Raw genomic sequence first — 27412 nt, forward strand, 5'->3', positions numbered from 1 at the left:
CTAGAACCCGGTGTGCCAGCGCCGCTAGGCGGAGGATTAGCCTATTGAGCCGCGGCGCCGGCTTCATATTATATTTTAGGCTCTGTCATAACTCATTTTGAGTGGCCATTTCAGGTGGCCACACGTTGGTGATTCCCCTATTGTACCAATGAGAAAATGTTACAATTTTGGAGAGGGTCAATTTGAATATATAAACTTGTATAGGGGCTAGGGCACAGCTGATTAAGTGGCCGCTTAACGATGTTACCATCTCATATCAGAGTGTCAGTTTGAGTCCCATTTGTTCCATTTCTTTCTTTTTTTTTTTTTTTTTTTTTTTTTTTTTTTTTGACAGGCAGAGTGGACAGTGAGAGAGAGACAGAGAGAAAGGTCTTCCTTTTGCCGTTGGTTCACCCTCCAATGGCCGCCGCTGCAGCCGGCGCACCGCGCTGATCCGATGGCAGGAGCCAGGATCCAGGTGCTTTTCCTGGTCTCCCATGGGGTGCAGGGCCCAAGCACCTGGGCCATCCTCCACTGCACTCCCTGGCCATAGCAGAGAGCTGGCCTGGAAGAGGGGCAACCGGGACAGAATCCGGCGCCCCGACCGGGACTAGAACCCGGTGTGCCGGCGCCGCAAGGTGGAGGATTAGCCTATTGAGCCACGGCGCCGGCTCAATTTCTTTCTTTTTTTAAAAGATTATTTATTTATTTGGAAAAGTTACAGAGAGAGAGGGAGAGACAGATACAGAGATAGACAGAGAGATCTTCCATCTGTTGGTTGACTCCCCAGATGGTCGCAATGGCCAGCGCTGGTCAAGACTGAAGCCAGGAGCCTCCTCCAGGTCTCCCAAGGGTAGCAGGGGCCCAAACACCTGGGTCATCTTCCACTGTTTTTCCCAGGCCATTAGCAGAGAGCTAGACTGGAAGTGAAACAGCTGGGACACGAACCAGTGCCCATGTGGGATGCCAGCATCACAGTCGGTGCCTTCATCCACTACACCATGATGCTGACCCCACAGCTGCACTTCTTTTTTAAGATTCATTTATAGGGCTGGCACTGTGGTGCAGCAGGTTAACGCCCTGGCTTGAAGTGCTGGCATCCCATATGGGCACCGGTTCTAGTCCCGGCTGCTCTTCTCTGATCCAGCTCTCTGCTGTGGCCTGGGAAAGCAGTAGAAGATGGCCCAGGTCCTTGGGCCCCTGCACCTGCGTGGGAGACCGGAGGAGGCTCCTGGCTCTTGGCTTTGGATAGGCTCATCTCTGGCCATTGCGACCAATTGGGGAGTGAACCATCAGATGGAAGACTCTCTCTACCTCTCCTCTCTCTGTGTAACTCTGCCTTTCAAATAAATAAATAAACCTTTAAAAATATTCATTTATTTATTTGAAAGGCAGAGTTACAGAGTGGCAGAGGCAGAGAGGGAGAGGTATTCCATTCGATGGTTCACTCCTCAAATAGCCATAACTGCAGGAGCTGACCCAATCCAAAGCCAGGACCCAGGAGCTTCTTCTGAGCCTCCCACCAGGGTGCAGGGGCCCAAGCACTTGGGCCATCTTTTACTGCTTTCCCAGGCCACACAGGAAGCTGGATCAGAAGTGTAGCAGCTAAGACTTGAACCAGCACTCATATGGGATGCTGGCCTTGCAGTTGTTTGCTTTACCTGCTACACCATAGCACCACCTCCTGCCCTATAAATTTTATCTGAAAGCACCAGTGCCCTTGTTTGTAATGCTGATAAAAAATGTTTTTGTTTTTTAGTTGTCTTAATATGTGTCATTTGACAGATTCTTTCAAGTTTTGATTGAAAGAAAAATATCAGTTTTCCAGTTGTGAAGTCCTTCCCTACGAGGGATTATGTGTGTTAAATTTTGGTGCTTTTCTTTCTCTCTCATTTTTTTTAAAGATTTGTTTATTTGGCCAGCGCCACGGCTCACTAGGCTAATCCTCTGCCTGTGGTGCCAGCACTCTGGGTTCTAGTCCTGGTTGGGGTGCCAGGTACTAGTCCTGGTTGCTCCTCTTCCAGTCCAGCTCTCTGCTGTGGCCCGGGAAGGCAGTGGAGGATGGCCCAAGTGCTTTGGCCCTGCACCCGCATAGGAGACCAGGAGGAAGCACCTGGCTCCTGGCTTCGGATTGGCACAGTGCGCTGGCCATAGCAGCCATTTGGGGAATGAACCAATGGAAAAGGAAGACCTTTTTTTTTCTCTCTCTCTCTCTCACTGTCTAACTCTGCCTGTTTAAAAAAAAAAAAAAAAAGATTTGTTTATTTATTTGTTTGAAAAAGTAGAGCCACACAGAGAGAGGGAGAAACACAGAGAAATACTGATAGCTCTTCAGTCGTATGGTTCATTCTTCAAATGACTGCAATGGCCAAGACAGGACACCCTAAAGCTATGAGACAGGAGCTCTGTTCAGATCTTTCAGGTGGGTACAAGGGCCCAGGTACTTGGGCCGTGTTCCACTGCCTTCCTAGCACATTATCAGGGAGCTGGATCAGAACGTAGCCCGCTGTACCACAATGCCAGCCCCTGTGCTTCTGGTTCTAATTGAACCTGCTGGGGGACACTCAAAATCAGAGGTGGGGACCATCTGGCCTGCAGGCTGGATAAGGCCCATGACATCATTTGGTTTCACCCTGCCAAAGCAACCACAGGCAAGACTTGAAATTCAGTAAATGTAGAGTAGACTACTTTTTTTTTTTTTTTTTTTTTTTAAGATTTATTTATTTATTTGGAAGGCAGAGTTACAGAGAGGCAGAGACAGAGACATCTTCCATCCTCTGGGTCACTCCCCAAATGGCCACAATGGCTGCAATGGCTGGAGCTGGGCTGATTTGAAGTCAGGAGCCAAGAGATTCTTCCAGGTTTCACATACGGGTGCAGGGGTCCAAGGACTTGGGCCATCTTCTACTGCTTTCCCAGGCCACAGCAGAGAGCTGGATTGGAAGTGGAGCAGCCGGTCTTAAACTGGCACCCATATGGGATGTTGATGCTGCAGGTGGCGGCTTTACCTGCTGCGCTACAGTGCAGGCCCCAACTAATTTTTTCTTTATTTTTATTTTATTTATTTGAAAGGCAGAGTTACAGAGGGACAGAGAGAGAGAGATCTTCCATCCTCTGGTTCTTTCCCCAAATGGCCACAACAGCCTGGCCTGGGCCAGGGCCAAAGCCAGGAGCCAGAACTTCAGCCAGCCAGGTCTCCCACCCGAGTGCAGGGACCCAAACACTTGGGCCATCTTCTGCTGCTTTCCCGGATGAATTAGCAGGGAGCTGAATCAGAAGCAGAGCATCTGGGATTCAAACTTATGTCCATATGGTTTGCTGCCATTGCAGAATGCTGCCTAACCCACTACACTACAATGCCAGCCCCAAGTAGACTAATGTTTAAGTTGATAAGTTTGTGTGGACCTTGGCAGAAAAAAGGTTCCCCAGCATTGCAAAGGAACACTGATTTCAAAGTCGTTGAGAGTGTGCTATGATAGTATAGACTATAAGGAACCAAAACAGCCATTGCCTCATGTTTTTTGTTTTGAGATTTATTTTTTATTTATTTGAAAGACAGAGTTACAGAAGGTGGATGAAAGAGAGCGCGAGATCTTCTGTGCACTGGTTTACTCCCTAAATGGCCACAACAGCTAGGACTGGCCAAGCTGAAGCTAAGAGTCAGGAGCTTCTTTCAGGTCTTCCACGTGGGTGCAGGGGTCCAAGCACTTGGACCATCCTCTGCTGTTTTTCCAGGCACATTAGAAGGCAGCTGGATTGGTAGTGGAGCAGCTGGGTCTTGAACTAGTGATCACATAGGGTGGCAGAGTCCCATGCAGAGGCTTCACCTGTCACATCACAATGCCAGCCCTTCATTTCCTCATTTTTAAGGAATAGGTTTGAGGAAAAAAAAGTCTCGTTGGATTTTTTTTTTTTCCTTTTGATTTTGTTTGAAAGACAGAGATGGAGAAATAGAGATCTGCTGGTTCACACCTCAGATGCCCACAACTGCCCACGCTGGCCTAAGTCTAAGCCAGAACCCCAGAACTCAATGGGTTTTCCAGGTGAGTGGGAGTGACCCAAGTACTAAAGCCCCACTTGCTGCCTCCCAGTGTGTCATTAGCAGGAAAGTGGATGGGAAACGGAGTAACTGATACTTGAACCAGGATCTCTGATACAGAATACAGGCATCCCAAGCAGTGACTTTAACTGCTGCACCATAGGCCTACGGCAGTTGCCTTAAATTTGAGAATATATTTTACAATGGAAATGGGTAGGGAAAAACTGATAGGGATATAAAAGAACAAAGCTACTTGGATGTCTGTTAGCTGTGCTGCACTTAACTTTGGGAACCACTCAACTCCTTTTCTTCTTTTCAATGCAGGTCTATGTTTGCTCTGCGTGCCAGAATGTCTTCTGTGTGGACTGTGATGTTTTCGTTCATGACTCTCTCCACTGTTGTCCTGGCTGTATTCATAAACTTCCAGCTCCTTCAGGTATTTGATTCCAGCTTGTAGTATGCATTGTATGTGTTATAAAATCAAAGGTATGAATGTTTAAATGGTTCTTCAGAGGAAGCTTCAATGAAGGCACGAAGAATAAATTGAAAAGAAACATCTTAAGAAAATGTTTGCTTCGAAAATATATTTTATTGAATTTTTTGTCATAGAAATGCCTGGAATTTAGTAGTATTTCATTTAATTAGTTTTTTTTCCATTTAGTCAGAATTTTTCAGTCAATATGCATTATATGTAACTTATTTATAATATTAAGTTGTAATAATTTCATTTTTTGAAATTGAGATTTTGCAATTCATTATAATTCAAAAACTTATTTTGAGAATCAGGCACGTACACATACACACATGAAAAAAGATAGACACAGAGAAGAACGAACTGTCCATTGATTAAGTCCCCAAATGCCCACGATATCTGGGCTGGGCTCAGCCAAAACCTGGAGCTGGGAACTCAATCCATGTTTGATATGTTGGTGGCAGGAACACAATTACTTGAGCCAGCAGTACTGCCCCCCAGGTTCTACATTGGCAGAAAACTGGAGTCGGGAGCCAAAGCTGACTGTTAAAACCCAGGTACTGCGATAAGGGATGCAGGCATCTTAAGCAGTGTCTTAACTGCTAGGCTAAATGCCTACCCCACAATTTATTTTGATTTGTTAACTTAGTGTAAAAAAAAAAGTTAAGTGTAAACATAAATCCAATGTAATATGAACATTAGTTAATAGTTATGAAATTAATACATATGAAATGGCATTGCTATATCCACCAGAGGCTTTAAAACATTTGGAATATAATTATAAGATTGGTACAACTGAAATTAATTGTGGCTATGATCTCTTTAGGTTAATCCTGTAAACATAAGTACTGCCATGGCCACACTTGGTGCCAGCAGGGTAGCCCCAGGCGGTTCTCATTAGCCATAGTCCTCCCAGCATAGTTCAGCTGCAAGGAGATGAGATTCTCGGGGACCATCAGAGAACCAGATTGTCTTAGCACAGCTTCCAGGGTCCTCACAGGAGGTGTGTGCATTTCAGTAGCCACCACTCGGGAAGCCTGGAGCATGAGGTTGCCGTCAGGTTATTTATAGCGCGTCTCATCCAGATGTGATTTCTCAGTTAAGAGTCTGTCTCTCTGTCTGTCTGTCTGTCTGTCTGTCTTTCTTTCTTTCATTCATTCATTCATTTATTTGAAAGACAGAGTTACAGAGAGAGAGAGGTCTTCTATCCTCTGGTTCACTCCCTAATTGGCTGCAGTAGCCAGAGCTGCGCTGATCCGAAGCCAGGAGCTAGAAGCTTCTTCCAGGTCTCCCACACAGGTGCAGGGCCCCAAGGACCTGGGCCATCTTCCACTGCTCTCCCAGGCCATGGCAGAGAGCTGGATTGAAAGTGGAGCAGCAGCAATCGAACTGGCGCCCATATGGGATGCCGGAACTGTAGGCGGCAGTTTTACCTGCTGTGCCTCAGCACCGGCCCCAAGAGTCATTTTTCTATAAGCAAAGATGCCACAAGGCTAGTTGATACTCTTGCCTTTATCATTTACCGCAGTAGCAGAACTAGAAAGCTTTGCTAAGGGTGAGATTCAAATGCAGTGAGGGAAAGCATGTTGTCCAACCCTTTCACTCTCATATACTAAGCCTTTTGCTTTAAAGGTTACTTTATAGTGCTCGCTTTGGTAGCACACATACTAAAGGTTACTGCATAATAATTGTTAAAGTATTTTACTTGGTGGGGTATATCTAATACAAACATTTGGTTCTTTGGTATCTGAGGCTGTTTTGCCTTGTAGTTCAGGCTAGAAAGGCCAGAGTTGTGGTGTCTATCCCTGTTAACTATTCTATATTTCCTACTCAGGGACTGTTTGTTTCTCAACTTTCCCACTCTGAGTCATCAGAGAAACTTAGATGAGAATGTATGATGTAGTCTATGTTTTAGATTCAAAGTAAATACATAATATCATTATGAGTAAAATTCTTCCCAGATGTACTCTGTTGGGAGTGAATCCACCTTCCATAGAAAAGTCTGTTAAAGGGGCTGGCGTCTACAACACCAGCTTCCTATATGGACACCAGTTTCGGTCTTGGCTGCTCCACTTCTGATCCAGCTCCCTGCTAATGTGCCTGGGAAAGCAGTGGAGGATGGCTCAAGTGCTTGGGCCTTGCACCCACAAGGAAGACTCTGAGGAAACTCCTGGTTCCTTGCTTTGGCCTGGCCCAGCCCCACTTATTGCAGCTATTTGGGAGGTGAATCGGTGGATGGAAGATCTCTCTTTCTGTCTCTCTCATTCCCCTTTCAAATAATTAAATTTTTTTAAAAAGAAAAGAAAAAGAAACAAAAGTATATTATTATATATACAAATTTTAGTAACTCTAAATTGAGTTTCAATATGAAATATTTTATTTTAGGTATTCTTACTAAGGAACATGATCAGTAAAGATACTGTAATTCTACCTTGAAGAGTATATTCAGTTTATTTTTGGTAGAGCCCAGAAGTTTGCATTTTCAACAAGTGTTCACACACACACACACACACACACACACAGATACATGACCAAACAGGTGTTTTTCTTGGAGTTATGCTCCTTGAGCCTGGACCTAGTGGTTTGTTATATGGAAACAAATTTCAGCCATAGGTACCCTGAAAACAGCTGTCTTCCTTCTGTTTATCAACAGAGATATCAGTGGCTTGCAGGAGATAGCTGTAACAGAGTCAAGAGTTTTCTTTCTCAACCCTACCTGGCTTAGAAAGAAGACCTTGAATAGTTACCTCTTGAAAAATTACCAGAACTATTATTAAAGACTCATTTTCCCAACGTAATATAGTTCACAGCTTTATCTCTTTATCGTTTTATCTCTTTATAGTTTAATTTGCATATTTGATCATGCTTAAGGAAGAATTATTTTTTTCACAATAATTGAGAAAATTTTGTTTAAGATTGCAGAAATAATGTAAGACAGTTGTGGCCTCTTAATTTCCTTCTTGGAATACCACAATACGCTGTATTAGTGAAAACTGTGTAACATTAGAGATCTTTCTGAATCATGTGTCTGAGTTCCATGTTCAGTTAATTAATACTTAAAATCCATTATGAAAATTAGGCTTTAAATACTTTCAAATGTATATATCTTTACTTAATGTTTTTATTTGGTGTGACAGTCTTTGTCTTAACTGAAGCATTTAGTCCATTTATATTTAGTATGTAAATTAAGTTTATTTAATAAAGGTAAATATATGTATTATTTATGTATGAAAAATATACTCATATTTTACCACTTGTATATTTACATCTGTCATCTTTGTGCTGTTGGCTTCAATTATTTCATCTTTCCTTTTCTTTCTTGTCTTCTTGTGAATTGATTATTCTCTTTCTTCATCTGTTTTTCTTCATTGGTTCCCTTAAAAATTAAAACAGAAAGACCTTCTTGTTTTGGGTCCTATAACATAGAACCTGAGGCAAAGAAGCAAGTATTTTTACTTTATTTGGGTGGTTCAGACCTGGGAAGGTGAGAGTGAGGAAGAAAAGGGCAAGCAAGGCAAGGAACAACATGATGCGTTGTGTTTTCACAGTGGCCAGCTTCGTGACAGGCTATGAAGAGATATTGGAGTCTTTCAGCAAGTGAGTGTGAGACTTCTCTAGAAAGTCTGTGAGGAGACACTGCCCCTCCATGCGTTCCCTCAAGGGGAGGGAGGAAAGATAACTTGTTTCCTAGCATCTCCTGTAGCCCATTCCCCTTGGTCACAGTTTGCCCGTTTCTCTCAGTACTTCACTGGCTGCTCAGGGAGCCAGCACAATGGCACTAGCAAATCTGGTCAGATGGGCCTGGTGCCACCACCTCAGGAGACTGGACACAAGGCAGCAGCAAAGCAGAGTCAAAAGCAGACTACACCTTTGGAAAGGAGGGAGGCAGTCCAGGGAATCTGAGGATGCATGAGAAAGTGTTGTCCAGAATGCATCCATAGCTTATCCAAAGCTAAAGTTACTGTGTAACTTTGTAATCGCTCCACTGACAACACAAGGACTCAAAACACCTTAATTCCATTTATTACTGTCTTCATATAAATGTTATTACTGTCGTATATTTAATTTTTATAGGATTAATACTTGTTATAAGCAGCCCACATTTATTTATTTATTTATTTATTTATTTATTTTTTTGACAGGCAGAGTGGATAGTGAGAGAAAGAGACAGAGAGAAAAGTCTTCCTTTTGCCGTTGGTTCACCCTCCAATGGCCGCCGTGGCCAGCACGCTGCGGCCGGCACACCGTGGCCGGCATACCGCGCTGATCCGATGGCAGGAGCCAGGTGCTTCTCCTGGTCTCATATGGGGTGCAGGGCCCAAGCACTTGGGCCATCCTCCACTGCACTCCCGGGCCACAGCAGAGAGCTGGCCTGGAAGAGGGGCAACCGGGACAGAATCCGGCGCCCCGACCAGGACTAGGCAGCCCATATTTATTAATTAAGATTAATCTTAATCTTAAGATTTAGTCTTTTTTTTATTTTTTAAATTTTTTTATTTTTTGACAGGCAGAGTGGACAGTAAGAGAGACAGACAGAGAGAAAGGTCTTCCTTTGCCGTTGGTTCACCCTCCAATGGCCTCTGCGGCCGGCGCACCGCGCTGATCCGATGGCAGGAGCCAGGAGCCAGGTGCTTTTCCTGGTCTCCCATGCGGGTGCAGGGCCCAAGCACTTGGGCCATCCTCCACTGCACTCCCTGGCCACAGCAGAGGGCTGGCCTGGAAGAGGGGCAACCGGGACAGAATCCGGCGCCCCGACCGGGACTAGAACCCGGTGTGCCGGCGCCGCTAGGCGGAGGATTAGCCTAGTGAGCCGCGGCGCCGGCTAAGATTTAGTCTTACGTATTTATCACATTCTTGGCTCTTCATTTCTTCTTGCGTCTCATATCTATTTTTTAAAAATATTTATTTATTTATTCGAAAGTCAGAGTTACACAGAGAGAAGAGAGGCAGAGAGAGAGAGAGAGAGAGAGAGCGTCTTCCATCCAATGGTTCTCTCCCCAATTGGCTGCAACGGCCAGAACTGTGCTGATCGAAGCCTCTTCCAGGTCTCCCACGCGCGTACAGGGGCCCAAGGACTTGAGCCATCTTCTACTGTTTTCCCAGGCCATAGCAGAGAGCTGGATGGGAAGTAGAGCAGCCAGGTCTTGAACCAGCGTCCATATGGGATGCCTGCGCTTCAGGCCAGGGGGTTAACCTGCTGAGCCACAGTGCCAGCCCCTTTTTGTTTTTGCATCTCATATCTATATTTTTTTTTTTACAGATAGAGTTAGACAGTGAGAGAGAAAGGTCTTCCTTCCGTTGGTTCACCCCCCAAATGGCTGCTATGGCTGGAGCTACACCGATTCGAAGCCAGGAGACAGGTGCCTCCTCCTGGTCTCCCATGCGGGCACAGGAGCCCAAATACCCAGGCCATCTTCACTGCCCTCCTGGGCCACAGCAGAGAGCTGGACTGGAAGAGGAGCAACTGGGTCTAGAACCCAGTGCCCATATGGGATGCTGGTGCCGCAGGCAGAGGATTAGCCAAGTGAGCCACGGTGCCGGCCCCACATCTCATATCTATTTAAGGACGATTTTCCTTCTGCCTGAAATAGATTTTCAGAAAATAATAACATTTAGAGGATATCATATACTACCCATTATGTAAGAAAGGAGGAAATGTGTGTGTGTGTGTGTGAATAAAAAGAAGTATGAGGGAAACAATAGAGAAAATCAGTAAAACCAGAAGTTGGCTCAATATAATTCTCATATCCGTAGGTAGGTTGGCCAAGCAAGAAAAGCGATGAAGAATGAAACATGAGGTATCAGTACAGACCTTGCAGCTCACATACTCACCCTAAGAAGAAGTTCCATACCCGTTAGCATTCAGTCCCTCTTTAGTTGTTCTTCACGTGCCCTTTCAATTCTGTTATTTTTGTGAGTTTTGTGGTGTGTGGATCCTGTTGGGTTTTTTACTTTTTTTAAGAAACGAAGCACTATGCCAAAACGGTTCAGCAGGGCTGATGCTGCTCAGCACAGAAGTAGACAAGAAAACTGTAAGGATTCTTCAAGATTTCTCAATGCTTTGCAGCTTCCTCATGTTTGTGGTGATGTCTGTACTCAGCTTTCTGTACCTCTAATAGAGTGGAAAATTCCTAACTTGAAATGATTTCATAAGTGGTGAGAGAGAAGGGGTACAACCGGCACTTGGGAAGTGGGTTGATGGAGTCCCAAGGCCTTTAGTGAGTGGCAGAAGTTAGGAGAAAGGGCAAGAAGTTTGAGTCCCTGCAGGAGGCTGTCACACTGGGGTCCCTTTGAGTCTGGTTCTTTTAGGACGGAGGATTCATTATTCTGTCCATTCTGCTCCAGGGAAGGGTATTACAAATGGACTGGGGTCTGCTGGCATCCGTAGGGTACTAAAATCTCACTCTGGCCCGAGTCCTGGGAACAGTATCCAGTTTGTTCATTCATTAATTTATAAATTCACCCAACAAACTTGGACATCTTGTTTAAGTCTGATAGCAGTCTAGACATTAGGGATGTTGACATTGAACAGAGGACATGAACCCTGATCTCATGGATCCTGTGGACCTTCCAGTCTTGAGAAGTAAAGAAGCCCATGTGCACGTGCTAACAACATGTCGAGTGTTGTGGGAGTGCAAAAGAGCAGCCGTACAAGGAGGTGGATGCAAAGCCATGTCAGGTAGCGCAGGTGTGTGAAAGGAGACCAGGGGAACGCAGCTGGTGCGTCTGGAAAGCACCTGCCCCTCCAGAGCCGCAGGGCTGCTGTGTGCGGGTCGCCGTGGAGGTCGTTTTTACTGTACCTCTACTGTACCTCCATTTGTGCTTCTTGAATGTTGTGCGTGTGTGTTTGTTACCTAGTTCAAAAAACACATTTTCCTCGAGGCAACCATTTCCAGCCCCAGCCCACTTTTCCTTCTGGGCAGGTAGGTGTTCTGGTGCCATATACAGGGAAAGTAAAACACTGGGTTTTTAAAGTGAATTCTCCTAAGTTTTAAAGCTGCCATCTAATTTTTCAAAAACTTACAGGATACATGAAACTGAACAGCTTGCAAACGCTGGCTTGTGCAGTCTCATCTCTGCCCCTCAGCATCAGGACAGTGTTTTGATTTTCAGGTGTTACCGTTCCTGGGATGTACCCTCTTGGGACTAATGCAGCCCATATTTTCAGGTATTAAGAATTGACTCTGCAGGAAGAGGGGTCTTTCAAGAGCTTCTGTAATCAGTGATTCTCGTTGGAGAGCTTGGACTGCTGCTATCGGCGCCATCTGGGAGCTCACTGGAAGTGCGCGTTCTCGGGCTCCATTACAGACCTGTTGAAGCCCCACGGTTATGATGAATGCCCAAGCAGAGGATTTACAGAGGCATGTCGGTTACTTACAGACGGGTCCTGTTGATAGAATTCTACTGAATTAAAAATTCAGGTAGATAAAGAAAACAAGTCCCAAACATGGAATCACTTTCTCACTTTCTAGATTTTCTGTAAACTTAATGTATTTGCATACACATTTAGAGTTTTTAAAATTTCATTGTAATTAACATAACGTGCTCTCATTCTAAGTAATGGCATGCTTTTGGCAAACGTGCAAGTAGATACCCAGGCAGCCATGACCACAGTCAAGAGGCAGGAAGTTTTCCTCACTCCAGAAGGGTTCCCTTGGGTCGTTACCGCCAGGACTTCCAGCACCAGGTAACACTGAGTGTTTTCTGTCATTGTAGACTAGTTTTGTCTGTTATAGGCAATTTCTTAGGAGTTGAATAAGTCTGTGTGGCTTCTTTTGAGGTTTATTCATGTTGTTGCATGTGTTACTTCCGATGTTTCATCTGTATAAATACTTTATATATGTTTATCACCAGTGGACACTGAGGTAATTTCTGTTTCTTTTGGTTGTTGAGAATAACGTTACTATGAACATTCTTATATAAGCCTTTGTGAGTTCATGTTTCCATTTTTCTTGGGAAAACATATAGGAATGAAATTGTTAGAATGGTAAGTGCATATTTAACTTTGTATGACTCTGTTGACCTGTTTTTCTAAAGTTGTACCATGGGGCCAGCGCTGTGGTGCAGGGGGTTAAGCCACTGCCTGCAATGGCATATGGGTGCCAGTTCGAGTCCCAGCTGCTCCACGTTGGATTCGGCTCCTTGCTAATGGCATGGGAAAAGCAGTGGAAGGTGGCCCAAGTGCTTGAGGCCCTGCAGGCATGTGAGAGACCCAGAAGAAGCTCCTGGTTCCTGGCTTCAGATCTGCCCAGTAGCTGTTGCGGCCATTTAAGGAGTGAACCATCAGAAAGAAGACCCCTCTCCCTCTCTCTCTGTAACTCCTCCTTTCAAATAAAATAAATAATAAATATTTTTAACTGTACCAAGCATTGTTGGAAACTTCCATCTGCCCCATGTTAGCAACCAACAGGTGGACTGCTCAGTTCAACCGTCACTGTTTAGAACACCTCCGTGAACTTCAGAGCAGATGGTGTACAAAATTAACTATTTCTGCACTTCAAAAGATACCGATAAAATAATGAAAAGACAGGCCACAGATTGAAAGAGCACATTTACAATGTAAATATCTAAGGACTGTAACCACAATCTATAAAGAATTCCTGCAATTCAGTAATACAAAGGCGGGAACCCTGTTGTGGCACAGTGGGTTAAGCTGCTGCTTGCAATCTGGTATCCCATTTCTGAGTGCTGGTTTGGGTCCCAATAACCCCACTTCCCACCCAGCTCCCTGCTAATGCTCCCGGGAAGGCAGCAGATGATGGCCCAAGTCCTTGGGGCCCTGCACCCATGTGGCAGACCCAGATGAAGTTCCAAGTTTCTGTCGTCAGCCTGACCCAGCCCTGGCTGTTGTCATTTGGGCACCTGCACCCACAAGGGAAGAAGCACCTGGCACCAGGAAGAAACACCTGGCTCCTGGCTTCGGATCAGCCTAGCTCCCGCTGGAGCGGCCACTTCGGGGGTGAACCAATGGAAGGCTTTCTCTCTGTCTCCCTCACTATCTGTCAAATAAATAAATAAATAATATATGAATGACCAACAAGCAGTTAAAACCACAATGATGAGGGCTGGCATTATGGCATAGCTGGTAAAGCTGCTGTGTGGGATGCCAGCACCTCATAAGGGCTCTGGTTGTGTCCTGTCTGTTCCACTTCAGATCCAACTCCCTTCAGTCCTGCTCTCTGCTAATGCACCTGGGAAAGCAGCATAAGACGGCACAAGTGCTTGTGCCCCTGCACCCACATGGGAGACCCAGATGAAGCTCTTGCCTTCAGCTCGGCACAACTCTGGTCAATGCAATCATTTAGGGAGTGAACCAGTGGATGGAAGGTATCTTTCTCTCTATATATATATCTGTCTAAATATGCCTTTCAAATAATTAAATCTTTAAAAACATTAAAAGTGTAGATTCTAGCAAGACAGTTTCCTCACCTGTAGGGTTGAGATAATATCCAACTTACCTGAACTGTTAAAGGAATTAGATGGACACATGTAAAGCGCTTAGAATTGTGGCTGGCATGGGTGGACGTTTGGTGTACCAGCTGGGATGCCACATCCCATATCAGTGTCTGGGTTTGAATCCCGGCTCTGCTGATTTCAGCTCCCTGCAGGTGCACACCCATGTACTTCAGTCCCTACTATCCAGCATTAGAGGCCCAGGTTTTGTTCCTGGCACCTTGTTATTGACTTCAACCTGGTCTAGTCCCAGCTGTTGCAGGCATTTTTGGGAATGAACCAGTGGGTAGAACATCTGTCTCTTTTTCTCTGTGTTTCTCTGCTTTTCAAACAACAACAACAATCTATGGCCAGCATTGTGGTGCAGAGGGCTAACCTGCCTCCTGCAGTGCCAGCATGCCATATTGGAACACCAGTTCAAGTCCTAGTTGCTCTGCTCCAGAGCCAGCTCCTTGCTAATGTACCTGGGAAAGCAGCAGAAGATGGCCCAAGTTGTGGGGGACCTGGATGGAGTTCCTGGCTGCTGGCTTCAGTCTTGCCCAGCCGCAGCCATTTGGCAAGTGCAATGGAAAATCTTTCTCTCTTCCTCTCCATCACTCTGCCTTTCAAATAAATTTTTTTTTTTTTTTTTTTTTTTGACAGAGTGGACAGTGAGAGAGAGACAGAGAGAAAGGTCTTCCTTTGCCGTTGGTTCACCCTCCAATGGCCGCCGCGGCCGGTGCGCTGCGGCCGGTGCACCGCGCTGATCCGAAGCCAGGAGCCAGGTGCTTCTCCTGGTCTCCCATGGGGTGCAGGGCCCAAGCACTTGGGCCATCCTCCACTGCCTTCCTGGGCCACAGCAGAGAGCTGGCCTGGAAGAGGGGCAACCGGGACAGAATCCGGCACCCCGACCGGGACTAGAACCTGGTGTGCCGGCGCTGCAAGGCGGAGGATTAGCCTAGTGAGCCATGGCGCCGGCCTCAAATCTTTAAAATAAAAAAGTGGGGCCAGCGTTGTGGCATAGCAATTAAACCTGCTGCCTATGATGCCAGCATCCCATATAAGCACTGGTTGGTGTCCTGGCTACTCCACTTCCAATCCAGCTCCCTGCTCATGACCTAGGACAAGTATCAGAAGATGGCCCAAGTGTTTGGGCCCCTGCCACCCATGTAGGAGACCTGGATGGAGTTCCAGGCTCCTGGCTTCTGCCTGGCCCAGCCCTGGCCATTGTAACTATTTGGGGAATGAATCAGTGGATGGAAGCATCTCTGTAACTCTGATTTTCATATAAACAAATAAGAAAAGAAAAAAAAAGAGTATGGTCACGCCAAACTGTGTACCTGGTCTCATCTCAGAAGGTGAGCGGGGTCTGGGCCTGGTGGTTTTCTTGGGTGGGAAACTTGTGCCTGGCAAGAAGTAGGCTGTGATACTGCGGTATAACAAATATGCATGCTCCCTATCTTGTTCCTGGCACAAATCTCCAAGAAACTTTGTAATGTCCTGAGTGATTAGACTGATAGGAACTTTAGAATATTTGGTCTTAGTCCCTGGTTCCTGACACACATGCCTCTAAGACCCTTGAAATCTTTATATATATATAATTATTTTGACAGGCAGAGTTAGAAAGAGAGAGAGAAAGGTCTTCCTTTACTGTTTCTTCACCCTCCAATGGCTGCTGCGGTCGGCGCACCGTGCCGATCCAAAGCCAGGAGCCAGGTGCTTCTCCTGGTCTCCCATGCAGGTGCAGGGCCCAAGGACTTGGGCCATCCTCCACTGCACTCCCGGGCCATAGCAGAGAGCTGGCCTGGAAGAGGGGCAACCGGGACAGGATCCGGCACCCCGACCGGGACTAGAACCCGGTGTGCTGGCGCCGCAGGCGGAGGATTAGCCTATTGAGCCGTGGCGCCGGCCTGACCCTTGAAATCTTGCTACCAAAAGACCGAGGCATGATCAGAGAGCTGGAAGGTTCAGCCCCGCCCCTCGAACTTCAGCGTGACTTTCATCACCAGTAACTTACCTGTGGTTCAAAGAATCAGGCCCACGAGATGGAGGCTCCATAAAAGAGTCCTAAGCCTCAAGGTGTGGAGGGCTGCTGGGTTGATGCAGCCCCAACTCCGTGGGGACAGAGCCCCTACAACTGGCAGTTACCCACCCCTTTATAATACTCCTTATATCAAAGCAATAAAGACAAGGAGCCACTGGTAGCCAGTTATCAAGCTGGGGTGGGGGGTGTTGTGAGAGCACCTGGTTTGTAGCCGAGTCAGAGGGGAGTGTGGGTGTTCTGAGGACCTGATGCCATGGTTGCTATCTGAAGTGGGGCACAGACTTGGGGAGCTGAGCCCCTGCTCTGTGGGGGCTGCACTGACTCTGGGATGTGTAGGAATTGAGTCCACTGTGGGACACCAGGTTGATATCAACTGAGCGTGTGAAAAACCCATGTCTGAAGCATTTTAAGTGAAAAAATGGTTTTTCTTTTTTTTAGGATCCAGGTAAATTTAGTTTTATCTGTAGTAATTACACAATATAATTGATGTGATTTTTAAACATATAAACCCGGCCGGCGCCGCGGCTCACTAGGCTAATCCTCTGCCTGCGGTGCTGGCACACCGGGTTCTAGTCCCGGTCGGGGCGCCGGATTCTGTCCCGGTTGCCCCTCTTCCAGGCCAGCTCTCTGCTGTGGCCCGGGAGTGCAGTGGAGGATGGCCCAGGTCCTTGGGCCCCTGCACCCACATGGGAGACCAGGAGAAGCACCTGGCTCCTGGCTTCGGATCAGCGCTGTGCGCTGGCCGCAGCGGCCATTGGGGGGTGAAACAAGGGTAAAGGAAGACCTTTCTCTCTGTCTCTCTCTCTCACTGTCCACTCTGCCTGTCAAAAAAAAAAAAAAAGTTCAACGGGGCCAGCGCTGTGGCTCAGTGGGTTAACAACCTGGCCTGGGGCGCCGGCAGCTCATATGGGTGCCGGTTCTGGTCCCGGCTGCTCTTCTTCCGATCCAGCTCTCTGCTATGACCTGGGATAGCAGTGGGGGTTGGCCCAAGTCCTTGGGCCCCTGCAGCCACATGGGAGACCTGGAGGAGGCTCCTGGCTCCTGGCTTTGGATGGGCGCAGCTCCGGCCATTGCGGCCATCTGGGGAGTGAACCATCGAATGAAAGACCTCTCTCTCTGTCTCTTCCTCCCTCTGCAATTCTGTCTTTCAAATAAATAAAAATAAATCTTTATATAAAAAAGAAAATTCAGCAATTCAATACATCTTAACAAATGTTTATTGTCATATATGTCTGTCATAGTGTTGGGTACGTTTCAATTATACTTATCAATTATAGATGTGAATTTCTTCAAAGTAAGAAGACTTCAGAAGAAATTATCCAGTATATTCAAAGCTACGAGGGAATTGTTGACATGACGGTAATTTGTAACAACAAAATGTTTTCTCAAGTTGTATTTTGATTACCAAATAATACGTGAATCAGAAGGGGACGACCTCCTTTTTCAGCCATGGGTTCTGTTTGTTTCTCTCCTTCACATTTTATTTCCCTCCCTCTCTTCTGCAGAGTTAAAAAAAAAATCCCACTCTCTTTTTGAACTGGACTCCTTAGAATTTCTTTGTCCAGAGCTGGCATTTGATTGGTTCCGCCTGCCTTCCTTGTAATCTTGCTCTCTTTGACAGAGGTCATCTCCCAGCTTCCCTTGGCTGCCACCATCTGAGGATCTGCTGACCTGGCACCACCATGCACAGAGGGCCTCAGAGGTGGCTCTGAGATAGGCAGAGAGCAGAGAGGGCACCCATGCACAGATGCCACACAGCCTGAGCTGCGTCTGGCTACGAGTCGGGACCCCAACCCAGGTCTCCCACATGGGTGTCAGGAATCCAATTACTTGAGCTGTTGCTACTGCATTAGTAGTTAGATGGAGTCAAGAGCCAGCAATAGGAAAGCAATTCAGGTACTCCAGTATTAACCACGAGGCTAAATGCCCACTCCCCAGTTATTTATCTTTTATTGGTAAGGATTTCCTAGCGGCAAGTGATGGAACACCCAACCCAAACTGACTTAAGGAGAAAGAGAGAATGTATTGGCTGACAGGACCCAGAAGACCAGAACCCTGTCAAGAACAGGGCGTGGGGGGGGGGGCAGGAAGGGGTTTCCTGGGAAAGCGATGGATGTGGTTATCCGAGTTGCACCTGACGCCCTTCTGGGTTGAGGGTCCTCCCTTTGTCTCCTCCTTCCTCGTTAGTCAAAGCGCATGGGTGGTGTCTAAGTGCAACTCCACTTCTCAGCTGGGTCTCTGGCAAACGTGACCACGAGACGGTTTCCTGTTGGTCATGGTAAACATGCGTGGGGGTTGCTGTGGTTATTTTGCACTGAGAGAAAACAGTTCCAGCAGCGATAGAAATCAGAACTACGGGAATGGCTCTCCGGCAACCTTGTTCCTCCCTCCATGTGGGGGGAGGAGGTTCTCTCAGTTCTTGCTCGTAGAAAGGCGAATGCTTTAATAAGTCAGACATTTCATTACTTGAATTTCGTTTCTTTCAGGGAGAACATTTTTTGAAGTCCTGGGTGCAAAGAGAATTGCCAATGCCATCAGTCAGTTCAGACAAATTCAAAGCTTTTGCTTGTCTGTTTCTTCTTCTGTTTTGGTTTGGTTTTTTGGTCCCTATCTTTACTTTTTAACCTGTCCACATCCATTTTCTGTCTCATTGTACAGTGTCATAACTCTTTAAAAACCATTATTGAAGGATTTCTGGTCTTGTGGTGTGCCGAATTTTCTAGTATGGATGGCCATAGGAAAACGTTGGGTAGTATTGGTTCCTGGACTTGACCCTTCTGTTCAAACAACTAAAATTTCTGGAGACTGTGACACTGTGGATAAAGCTGCCACCTGCAGTGCCGGCATCCCAAATGGGCGTTGGCTTGAGTCCCGGCTGCTCTACTTCCAATCCAGCTCTCTGCTGTGGCCTGGGAAAGCAGTGGAGGATGGCCCAGGTCCTTGGGCCCCTGCACCGTGTGGGAGACCCGGGGGAAGCTCCTGGCTCTGGCTCCTGGCTTTGGATTGGCCCAGATCTGGACATTGCAGCCATTTGGGGAGTGAACCTAGTAGATGGAAGATCTGTCTCTCTCTCTCTCTCTGCCTCTGCCTCTCTGTAACTCTGCCTTTCAAATAAATAAATAAAACTCTTAAAAATTCTGGATAAAATGTTTTTGAAAAAACTCTTAAACAGCTGAGTGTGCTATAAGGAAGTAAAGGCGGGTTCACATATGAAATGACAGCCAGAACCCAGGGATTACACGGAACACTAAAGGACGCCTTCTCGTTTAGGGAATTTGTAAAACCAAGTTAATGCAAGTTTAGTTTTCAAGTCCTCATGGCAGACAAGACTGGGGTGAGGTCCAGGGCCAGAGTGGCCATCCCGGAAACCAAGAAATTAACCTGCCTGTGCTTAGGGAGCCACAAGGAAGGCAGCTGTCCTCAAATCTTTTTGTTTGTTTGCTTGTTTTAGTTTCTTTCAAAAAAAGAGATTTATGGGGCTGGCTCTGTGGTGCGGTGTGTTAACGCCCTGGCCTGAAGCGCCGGCATCCCATACGGGCTCTGGTTCAAGACTCGGCTGCTCCACTTCCAATCCAGCTCTCTGCTGTGGCCTGGGAAAGCAGTAGAAGATGGCCCAAGTCCTTGGGCCCCTGCACCCGTGTGGGAGACCCAGAAGAAGCTCCTGGCTGTTGGCTTCGGATCAGCTCAGCTCTGGCTGTTGTGGCCAGTTGGGGAGTGAACCTGTGGATGGAAGACCTCTCTCTCTCTCTCTGCCTCTCCTCTCTCTGTGTAACTCTGACTCTCAAATAAATAAATCTTTAAAAAAAGAGAGAGATTTATTTAGCCATTTGAAAGGCAGAGTTACAGAGAGGAGAGACAGAAGATCTTCCATATACGGGCTCACTCCCCAGATGGTTGCAATGTCCAGGGCTGGGCCAGGCAGAAGCTGGGAGCCAGGAGTCAGGAGCTTCTTTCAGGTCTCCCACGTGGGTGCAGGGGCTGAAGGAGTTGGGCCATCTTCCACTGCTTTCCCAGGCCATGAGCAGGCAGCTGGATTGAAAGTGGAACAGTCGGGACCCCAACAGGTGCCCATGTGGGAAGCCGGCACTACAGGCATGAGCCTAAGTCATTACAGTGCTGGCCAGTCTTCAATTTTTTTTTTTTTTTTTTGACAGGCATAGTTAGACAGTGAGAGAGAGCGAGGAGAGAGACAGAGAGAAAAGTCTTCCTTTTTCCATTGGTTCACCCCCAAAGTGGCCACTACGGCTGGTGTGTGTGGCCAGCGCGTTGTGCCGATCCGAAGCCAGGAGCCAGGTGCTCCTCCTGGTCTCCCATGGGGTGCAGGGCCCAAGGACCTGGGTCATCCTCCACTGCACTCCCGGGCCACAGCAGAGAGCTGGACTGGAAGAGGGGCAACCGGGACAGAATCCGGTGCCCCGACAGGGACTAGAACCCGGGGTACTGGCATCGCAGGTGGAGGATTAGCACTGGCCAGTCTTCAAATCTTGACACTGACTTTGGCAGCAGGGGACTCTCCTCTATTTTTTGTTTTTCTTGCTTTCTTTTGATGCTAGATGATAAAGAGATCATTTCAAAACTTGTTTTAGGATAGGCAGTTTTGAACATACACAACAATAAGACCACCGTCCACGCTCACCGCAAGTCCAGCAGGTGGTCCGTGTTGTCCTCTGTATGTCTCTTCCTTCACTTCTCACCCTGCCTGAGTTGCCCTGAAGCCCACTCCTCCCGCGAGCTGAGATCCTTCCACCGAACACAGGAAGGGCTGGGTCCTAGGGCCCGCTGGACTCAACTAGCGCCTTCTCTTCCAGCTTATGGCAATGACAGCGTCTTTGCTAATGAAGACCTCCGGCGGGATTCCTTTAAGAACTGGCCCCACAAGTCACCTGTGGGGGCTGCGGGTCTGGCCCGAGCGGGTCTTTTCTACACAGGTGAGTCCACGCAGTGTGCTCCTCGCTTGCTCGACCTCACGCCCCACACAGACTGTGCCATCACGAGCTGCCCTCTCCCCCACACAGCGGCGTCCGCTCTTCTCACGGCTCCTGCAGGATCCTTTCTTTTTGCTGCTTCCTCTCCCGGTTTTCTACACCTGTCACAGGTGGTGGAGCTCAGGACTTGAAAGCCTAAAGTTTGGACCGACAGTGAGTGTGTGTCTTCTGTTGGGGATGTTTATCACATCTTTCCCTTTCTACACATTGATCTTCTCCCACCCCCGGGAAAGCTCCCGGAAACTATCACAGGGCACTGCTTATATTTCTTTACTTTATTTAAATTTTTTTATTTATTTGAAATGCACAGTTACAGAGAGGGAGGGAGGGAGGGGAGGGGAGAGAGAGAGAGAATTCACTCCTCAAATGGCTGCATTGGTCAAGGATGTGCCAGGCCTAGCCAGAAGCTGGAACTCCACCTGGGCCTCTCATGTGGGTGCAGAGGACCAAGAGCTCAGGCCTTCCCAGGCACATTAGGGAGTTGGATGGGAAGGGAAGCGGCTGGGACTGGAAACAGTGCTGTGAACCTGCTGCACGGTGACCACCGGTGTTCCTAGCTCTCTAATCGTACCATCGTCTCATGGGCACATCTAGCTGAAAGAAGAGTGGGGAGCCTAACCAGTTTCCTGGGCGGGGAACTGCCCAGCTGTGAGAGGCTGAGAAACAGCGTGGCCATGGTGGCGGTCTTTGCCACGCTCTGTTTGGTGGAGCGAATCAGGACCGTGCATTCTCATGGTTCCAAAGCACGCGGAGTCCCCCACCAGCTTGCTGCTGGTCCTTGGGAAACTATGCCCTCTCATCTGCCAGATCATCTCAGTCCCTTCAGCGAGATCTCTGCCTGGGGCACAGCAAGGTGAGCACAGGGAGGGAGCTGTGCCGTTCCCGGGTGCCCTGAGGGCTTTCCTCCGAGCACGCACGCACACACACACACGAGCTAGAGACATGGTTCGTCAGCTGAGAAGCCAAGCAGCCACCACAGAGCAGCCACGAACAGAGGCACACACTTGTCACTTTCTCTAACACACACAACCCACTGGCACAAAAAAAATTTTTTAAGACTTTATTTATGTGAGAGGTGGAGTTACAGAGAGGGAGAGACAGAGAAAGAGGTCTTCCATTCACTGCTTCACTCCCCAGATGGCTGCAACAGCCAGAGCTGGGCCGATCCTAAGCCAGGAACCAGGAGCTTCCTCCAGGTCTTTCATGCAGTTACGAGGGGCCCAAGCACTTAGGCCGTCTTCCACTGCTTTCCCAGGCCTGAGCAGAGAGCTGGATCAGAAGTGGAACAGCCGGGACTAGAACCGGTGCCTGTATGAGATGCCTGCGCTGCAGGCACAAAAGCTCCTAATGTCTCACAGTCTTTATTATTTTATTTTATTTTATTTTATTTATTTATTTTTTGACAGGCAGAGTGGACAGTGAGAGAGAGAGAGAGACAGAGAGAAAGGTCTTCCTTTTGCCGTTGGTTCACCCTCCAATGGCTGCCACAGCCAGCGCCCTGCGGCTGGCACACCACGCTGATCTGAAGCCAGGAGCCAGGTACTTATCCTGGTCTCCCATGGGGTGCAGGGCCCAAGCACTTGGGCCATCCTCCACTGCACTCCCGGGCCACAGCAGAGAGCTGGCCTGGAAGAGGGGCAACCGGGACAGAATCCGGCGCCCCGACTGGGACTAGAACCCGGTGTGCCGGCGCCGCAAGGTGGAGGATTAGCCTGTTGAGCCGCAGTGCCGGCCTGTCTCACAGTCTTAAGGCTCAGAAGAGAGTGCCCTGGGGTGGGTGTTGTAGCACAGCAGCCTAATCCAGTGTTGCAGCACTGGCATCTCACATCAGAGTGCTAGTTCATGTCCCGGCTCTCTCTTTCCAATCCAGCTCCCTGCCATGTGCCCGGGAAAGCAACAGTGATAGCCCAAGTACTTAGGCCATGTGGGAGACCCAGATAGAGTTTCGGCTCCTGGCTTCAGTCTGGCCCAGTTGCAGCTGTTATGGCCATTTAGGGAGTAAGCCAGCAGATTACAAATTTTCTCTCTGTCAGCCTGTCAAATAAAAGAATACTGCTTCCCTGGTGACTCAGCCAGTGACTTTGTCACAAAATCCAATTGGAGATGTGAGTAAGGTTGCAGTGATAAAGGTCTGGTAGTTATCACCTGCTTGTCACTTGCTGAAGGCACATGCTGGTGGCACCGAGGACACTGCGCTCCTCCCAGGTAGAGAAGACGTCGTCCAGTGGTCTTCTGTGGAGGATGTCTTACGTTACCATGGTACCTTTGTTGGAGTTCAGAGGTGCTGCCCTGGTACCTTTCTGTTAACCAAATTCCAGCCTTTATTTGGATTTCACCAGTTTTTCCTTTTTTGTGTTTTGGGATCTGTAAGTGGAGGAATTTTCTTCTCTCTCTCTTGATTCTTTAAGTTCATCTTTATTGTTTTCATAGATGAGCATTAAATATGTACTCATTCCACCAAATTTCCTAGATATCCTCACCATCACTTCATGAACCGTTTACTATGGCCGAGAGCCACAGAGAACCACTGGACATGTTAGTTTTATACTTAATCTCTGCCCCCTGGCTGGGTGCGGGGGCCCAAGGACTTGGGCCATCTTCTACTGCTTTCCCAGGCCAGAGCAGAGAGCTGGATTGGAAGTGGAGCAGCCGGGACTCGAACTGGCGCCCACAGGGGATGCCAGCACTGCAGGCAGCAGCTTTACCCGCTACGCCCCAGCGCCGGTGCCCTAGACAGTGTTTTATCTCCACGTCCTTGGAGACCGGATTCACTGACAGCAGTGGACAGACGAGGTGCCCTCCCTGCGTGAAAGGGCCCTCGTTGGGATGCGCTTTGCTCTCGTCTGCTTTGTTGAACTTTCTTCTGCTTTTATGGCTTCTGACTTCCAGCAGTGTCTGTTCCTGAGTAAATGAGTCCAAGTTTGGAAAGTTTTGATGGAAACATTTTCTTTTCTCAAAGTGATCAATTAGAACATTCCCTTCTTGACACTGCTCCATTTATCATATGCCAAAGTATGTAGTTTGGGGGTGGTGGGTTCTATGAGTTTCACATTGACCGCATTTCAGCTCTTACGTATGCTCTGTGAGCTGTTTTCCACTTCCTGTTTGGCTCCCTGTGCAGTGTTTGGCCAGGCTGCTCTGCGCCTCCGTGCAGTATCTACTCCATGTTGTCATGCTGTCCTCTCTCTCTCTTGCCTTTGGGCCCTGTAGGTCCCAGCATGTGCCATGTGTTCCTTCTGTTCTTTTTTCCCCCAAAGAAACCTTTTATTTAAGGAATACAAACTTCATGCATTTCCTAAGTACAACATTAGGAATATAGTGATTCTTCCCACCATACCCGCCCTCCCACCCTCCACCTCCTCCTCCACCTCCACCTCCTCCCTCTCCCATTACCAGTCCCATTCTCTACTAAGATCCATTTTCGATTAACTTTTTAGACAGAAGACCAACTCTATACTAAGTAAAGAGTTCAACAGTTTGCACAAAAATAAAACAGCACTGTTGCTCAAACAGTCAAGAGGGGCTGTTCACATCTTCCACTTAATACACTAAAATGAAATACATCTTTGAGAACAAGTTTTACTGTTAATTCTCATAACACAACTCTTTGAGGACAGAGGTCCTGCATGGGACGCCAGTGCACCTTGACTCCTATTGTCAATTTAACAATTAACAGGGCCGGTGCTGTGGCGTTGCGGGTAAAGCCGCCATCTGCAGTGCCAGCATTCCATGTTGGGCGCCAGTTCGAGACCCGGCTGCTCCACTTCTGATCCGGCTCTCTGCTATGGCCTGGGATAGCAGTAGAAGATGGCTCAAGTCCGTAGGCCCCTGCACCCATGTGGGAGACCTGGAAGAAGCTCTTGGCTTCGGATCGGCCCAGTTCTGGCTATTGCAGCCATTTGGGGAGTGAATCAGCAGATGGAAGATCTCCCTCTGTCTCTCTGCCTCTACCTCTTTGTAACTCCACCTTTCAAATAAATAAATAAATATTTTTTAAAAAAAGCAATTAACACTCTTATGTATGACATCAGTGACCAAGGCTCTTGACATGAGTTTCCCAGGCTATGGAAGCCCTTTGAATTCACAAACTCTGTCAGTATCCAGACAAGTTCTTTCTGTTCTTGATGGGACCTTATGGTTTTTTTTTTTTTTAAGTTAGAGAAGTACAGGCAGAGAGAACAGAGAGAGAGCGAGAGAGAGGGCTGGGCCAGGCTGGAGCTAGGAGCCAGTTTCATCCAGTTCTCCCACATGGGTGCAGGGGCCCACACACTTGTGCCTCTTTCGTTGCTTTCCCCAGGCCATTAGCAGGGAACTGGATGGGAAGTGGAGCAGCCAGGACATGAACAGGTGTCCATGTGGGATGCCAGTGTTGCAGGCAGCAACTTAACCTGCTTGGCTACAACACTGGCTCCAAGGACCTTAGGGTTTTTCCTCCCATATTTTAACTTTTTGTTTTAAAATTAAACATTTATTTATTTGAAAACAGCATCAGAGAGAGAGAGAGAGAGACAGAAATATTTTCTATCTCATTTTCCAAATGGCCAAAAGGTTGCAATAGCTAGGGCTGGGCCAGGCTTAAGCCAGGAGCTAGAACTCCATCCTGATCTCCCAGTTGTGCGGCAAGGTTCCAAGTACTTGGGCCTTCTTCCATGGCCTTCCCAGGCACCTAAACAGGAAGCTGGGTCAGAAGTGGGGCAGCCAGGACTTGAATCGACACTCCGATATGGGATGCCATTGTTACAAGTGGCAGCTTAACCCACTATGCCACATTGCTTGTCCCGTATTTTAACTTTGTGAATACAGCTTTTGATTGCAAAACCCATGCTCTAATGAAGCCTTTTGTCATTTTATTTTGTTCACATGTAACGAGGCATCATCTCGTTGTTTTATGGTTTCTCAGCCTATCTGCTGAGGCAACATCACTTTTGTTTTCAGTAAATGAAAGAAAAACATTTCTCCCCACTAAGTATTTAGAAAGAAGAAGAGCGTGAGTGTTCAGCCATTCTCTGAGTTGAGCTAAGTATGTGATTTATATTTTGTCTTGCTTCATGGTTTAGCTCAGACTTAGCATTTTGTATCTTTAGTTGTTTGGTGAGTTGATTTTTTATTTTTCGTTAAATGGTTGTTTATTTGAGAGGCAGAATCTCTCTCTCTCTCCCTCCCTCTCTCTCTCTCTCTCTCTCTCTCACACACACACACACACACACACACACATGTACACACAGATATACTTCTCAAATGACTGCAATAGTGGGGCTGGCAGAGGCCTCAGGAGCCCAGAATTCCATGTAGGTCTCCCGTGGGGGTGGCAGGAATCCGAGTGCTTGAGCCATCATCTGCTGCTTGCAAGGTTGGGCATTAGCAGGAGGCCAGATCAGAGCAGAAGTGGGGCTTTTACTCAGGTCCCGAGTGGTGGTTTAACCTGCTTTGCCACAACCCCCATCCCTACAGGGTGGTTTTACTTGATATAATTTCAGACATGAAATTTTGATCCCATAAAGAGAGTTTCTATCGAAACAGATGGTTCTGATTTTTTTCCAGGTGTAAGGAATTCCTTTGCTATACAGCACAATGGATTATGTCGAGACTACTAAGAACACACGAATATTTAAAATTATCCATATGGCTGCGGGTCAGCTCCTGCAAACTGCTGGCAAACATGAAAATAATTCACATCCATTTTGATGAATTCTTTCTCAGAAGCAGATGAACTGTTGCCAGAATTAAAGCAGGAAGGAGGATTTCAGTGCTCTGTGGTGTGGGAGGTGATGACAGAGAGCAGTGTGCAACGTGTGGACGGTCTGTGCCTCCACAGCCGGAGCAGGGGCAAAGCGGGATCGACACATTTTTGTTTTTTCAGCTTTCATTCCTTTGTTCAGAAAAACCAATTTCTTTTCTAAAGAGCTAGAGATACTTCTTAGTGCCGGCTGATACTAACATAAATAAATACTATATACAAAAAATGTACTATGTGGAGATGTTTTAACATAATGCTTAAAGGTACTAATGGTAGATCATGAAAGCCACACATTTAAAAAATTATGGTATATATATTTTTAAAATATTTTTATTTATTTACTTGACAGGTAGAATTACAGACAGTGAGAGAGACAGAGAGAGAGGTCTTCCTTCCGTTGGTTCACATTCCCAAATGGCCGCCTTGGCTGGAGCTACGCCAATCTGATGCCAGGAACCAGGTGCCTCTCGCTGGTCTCCCATGCGGGTGCAGGGCCCAAGCACTTGGGCCATCCTCCACTGCACTCCCGGGCCACAGCAGAGAGCTGGACTGGAAGAGGGGCAACCGGGACTAGAAACGGTGCCCATATGGGATGCCGGTGCTACAGGCAGAGGATTAACCTAGTGTGCCACGGCACTGGCCCCAAAAATTGTGGTCTAATTTACAGAAAGAATAATTCCATCTTTTTAGTTTACAATGCTGAGTTTTGACAATTTGTGTGTGC

The 27412-nt window shown here is 47.4% G+C and overlaps 1 protein-coding gene across 6 annotated transcripts in view; it reads left to right on the plus strand.

Moving 5' to 3' along the window:
* The window catches only part of GTF2H2C (GTF2H2 family member C), a 42028-nt gene extending 23380 nt beyond the window's left edge, over window positions 1–18648 (plus strand). For 2 of the 6 annotated variants that reach the window (XM_070056835.2, XM_089313283.1), the window contains exons 16-18: window positions 4343–4454; window positions 8039–8087; window positions 11659–12852. In XM_070056835.2, the coding sequence (XP_069912936.1) occupies window positions 4343–4454; window positions 8039–8087; window positions 11659–11665 (168 nt within the window). In that variant the 3' untranslated portion in view covers window positions 11666–12852. Of the gene's footprint in view, window positions 1–4342; window positions 4463–8038; window positions 8088–11658; window positions 12853–13644; window positions 13818–17243 lie in introns of those variants that run through there. The other 4 variants (XR_016220857.1, XR_016220858.1, XM_070056837.2 and 1 more) reach the window with 4 other exon arrangements.
* Window positions 18649–27412: the final 8764 nt, after the last annotated feature.

Source organism: Oryctolagus cuniculus, chromosome 14 (assembly GCF_051225735.1).
Source record: "Oryctolagus cuniculus isolate XC-2025 breed Fujian yellow rabbit chromosome 14, ASM5122573v1, whole genome shotgun sequence".
NCBI lineage: Eukaryota > Metazoa > Chordata > Mammalia > Lagomorpha > Leporidae > Oryctolagus > Oryctolagus cuniculus.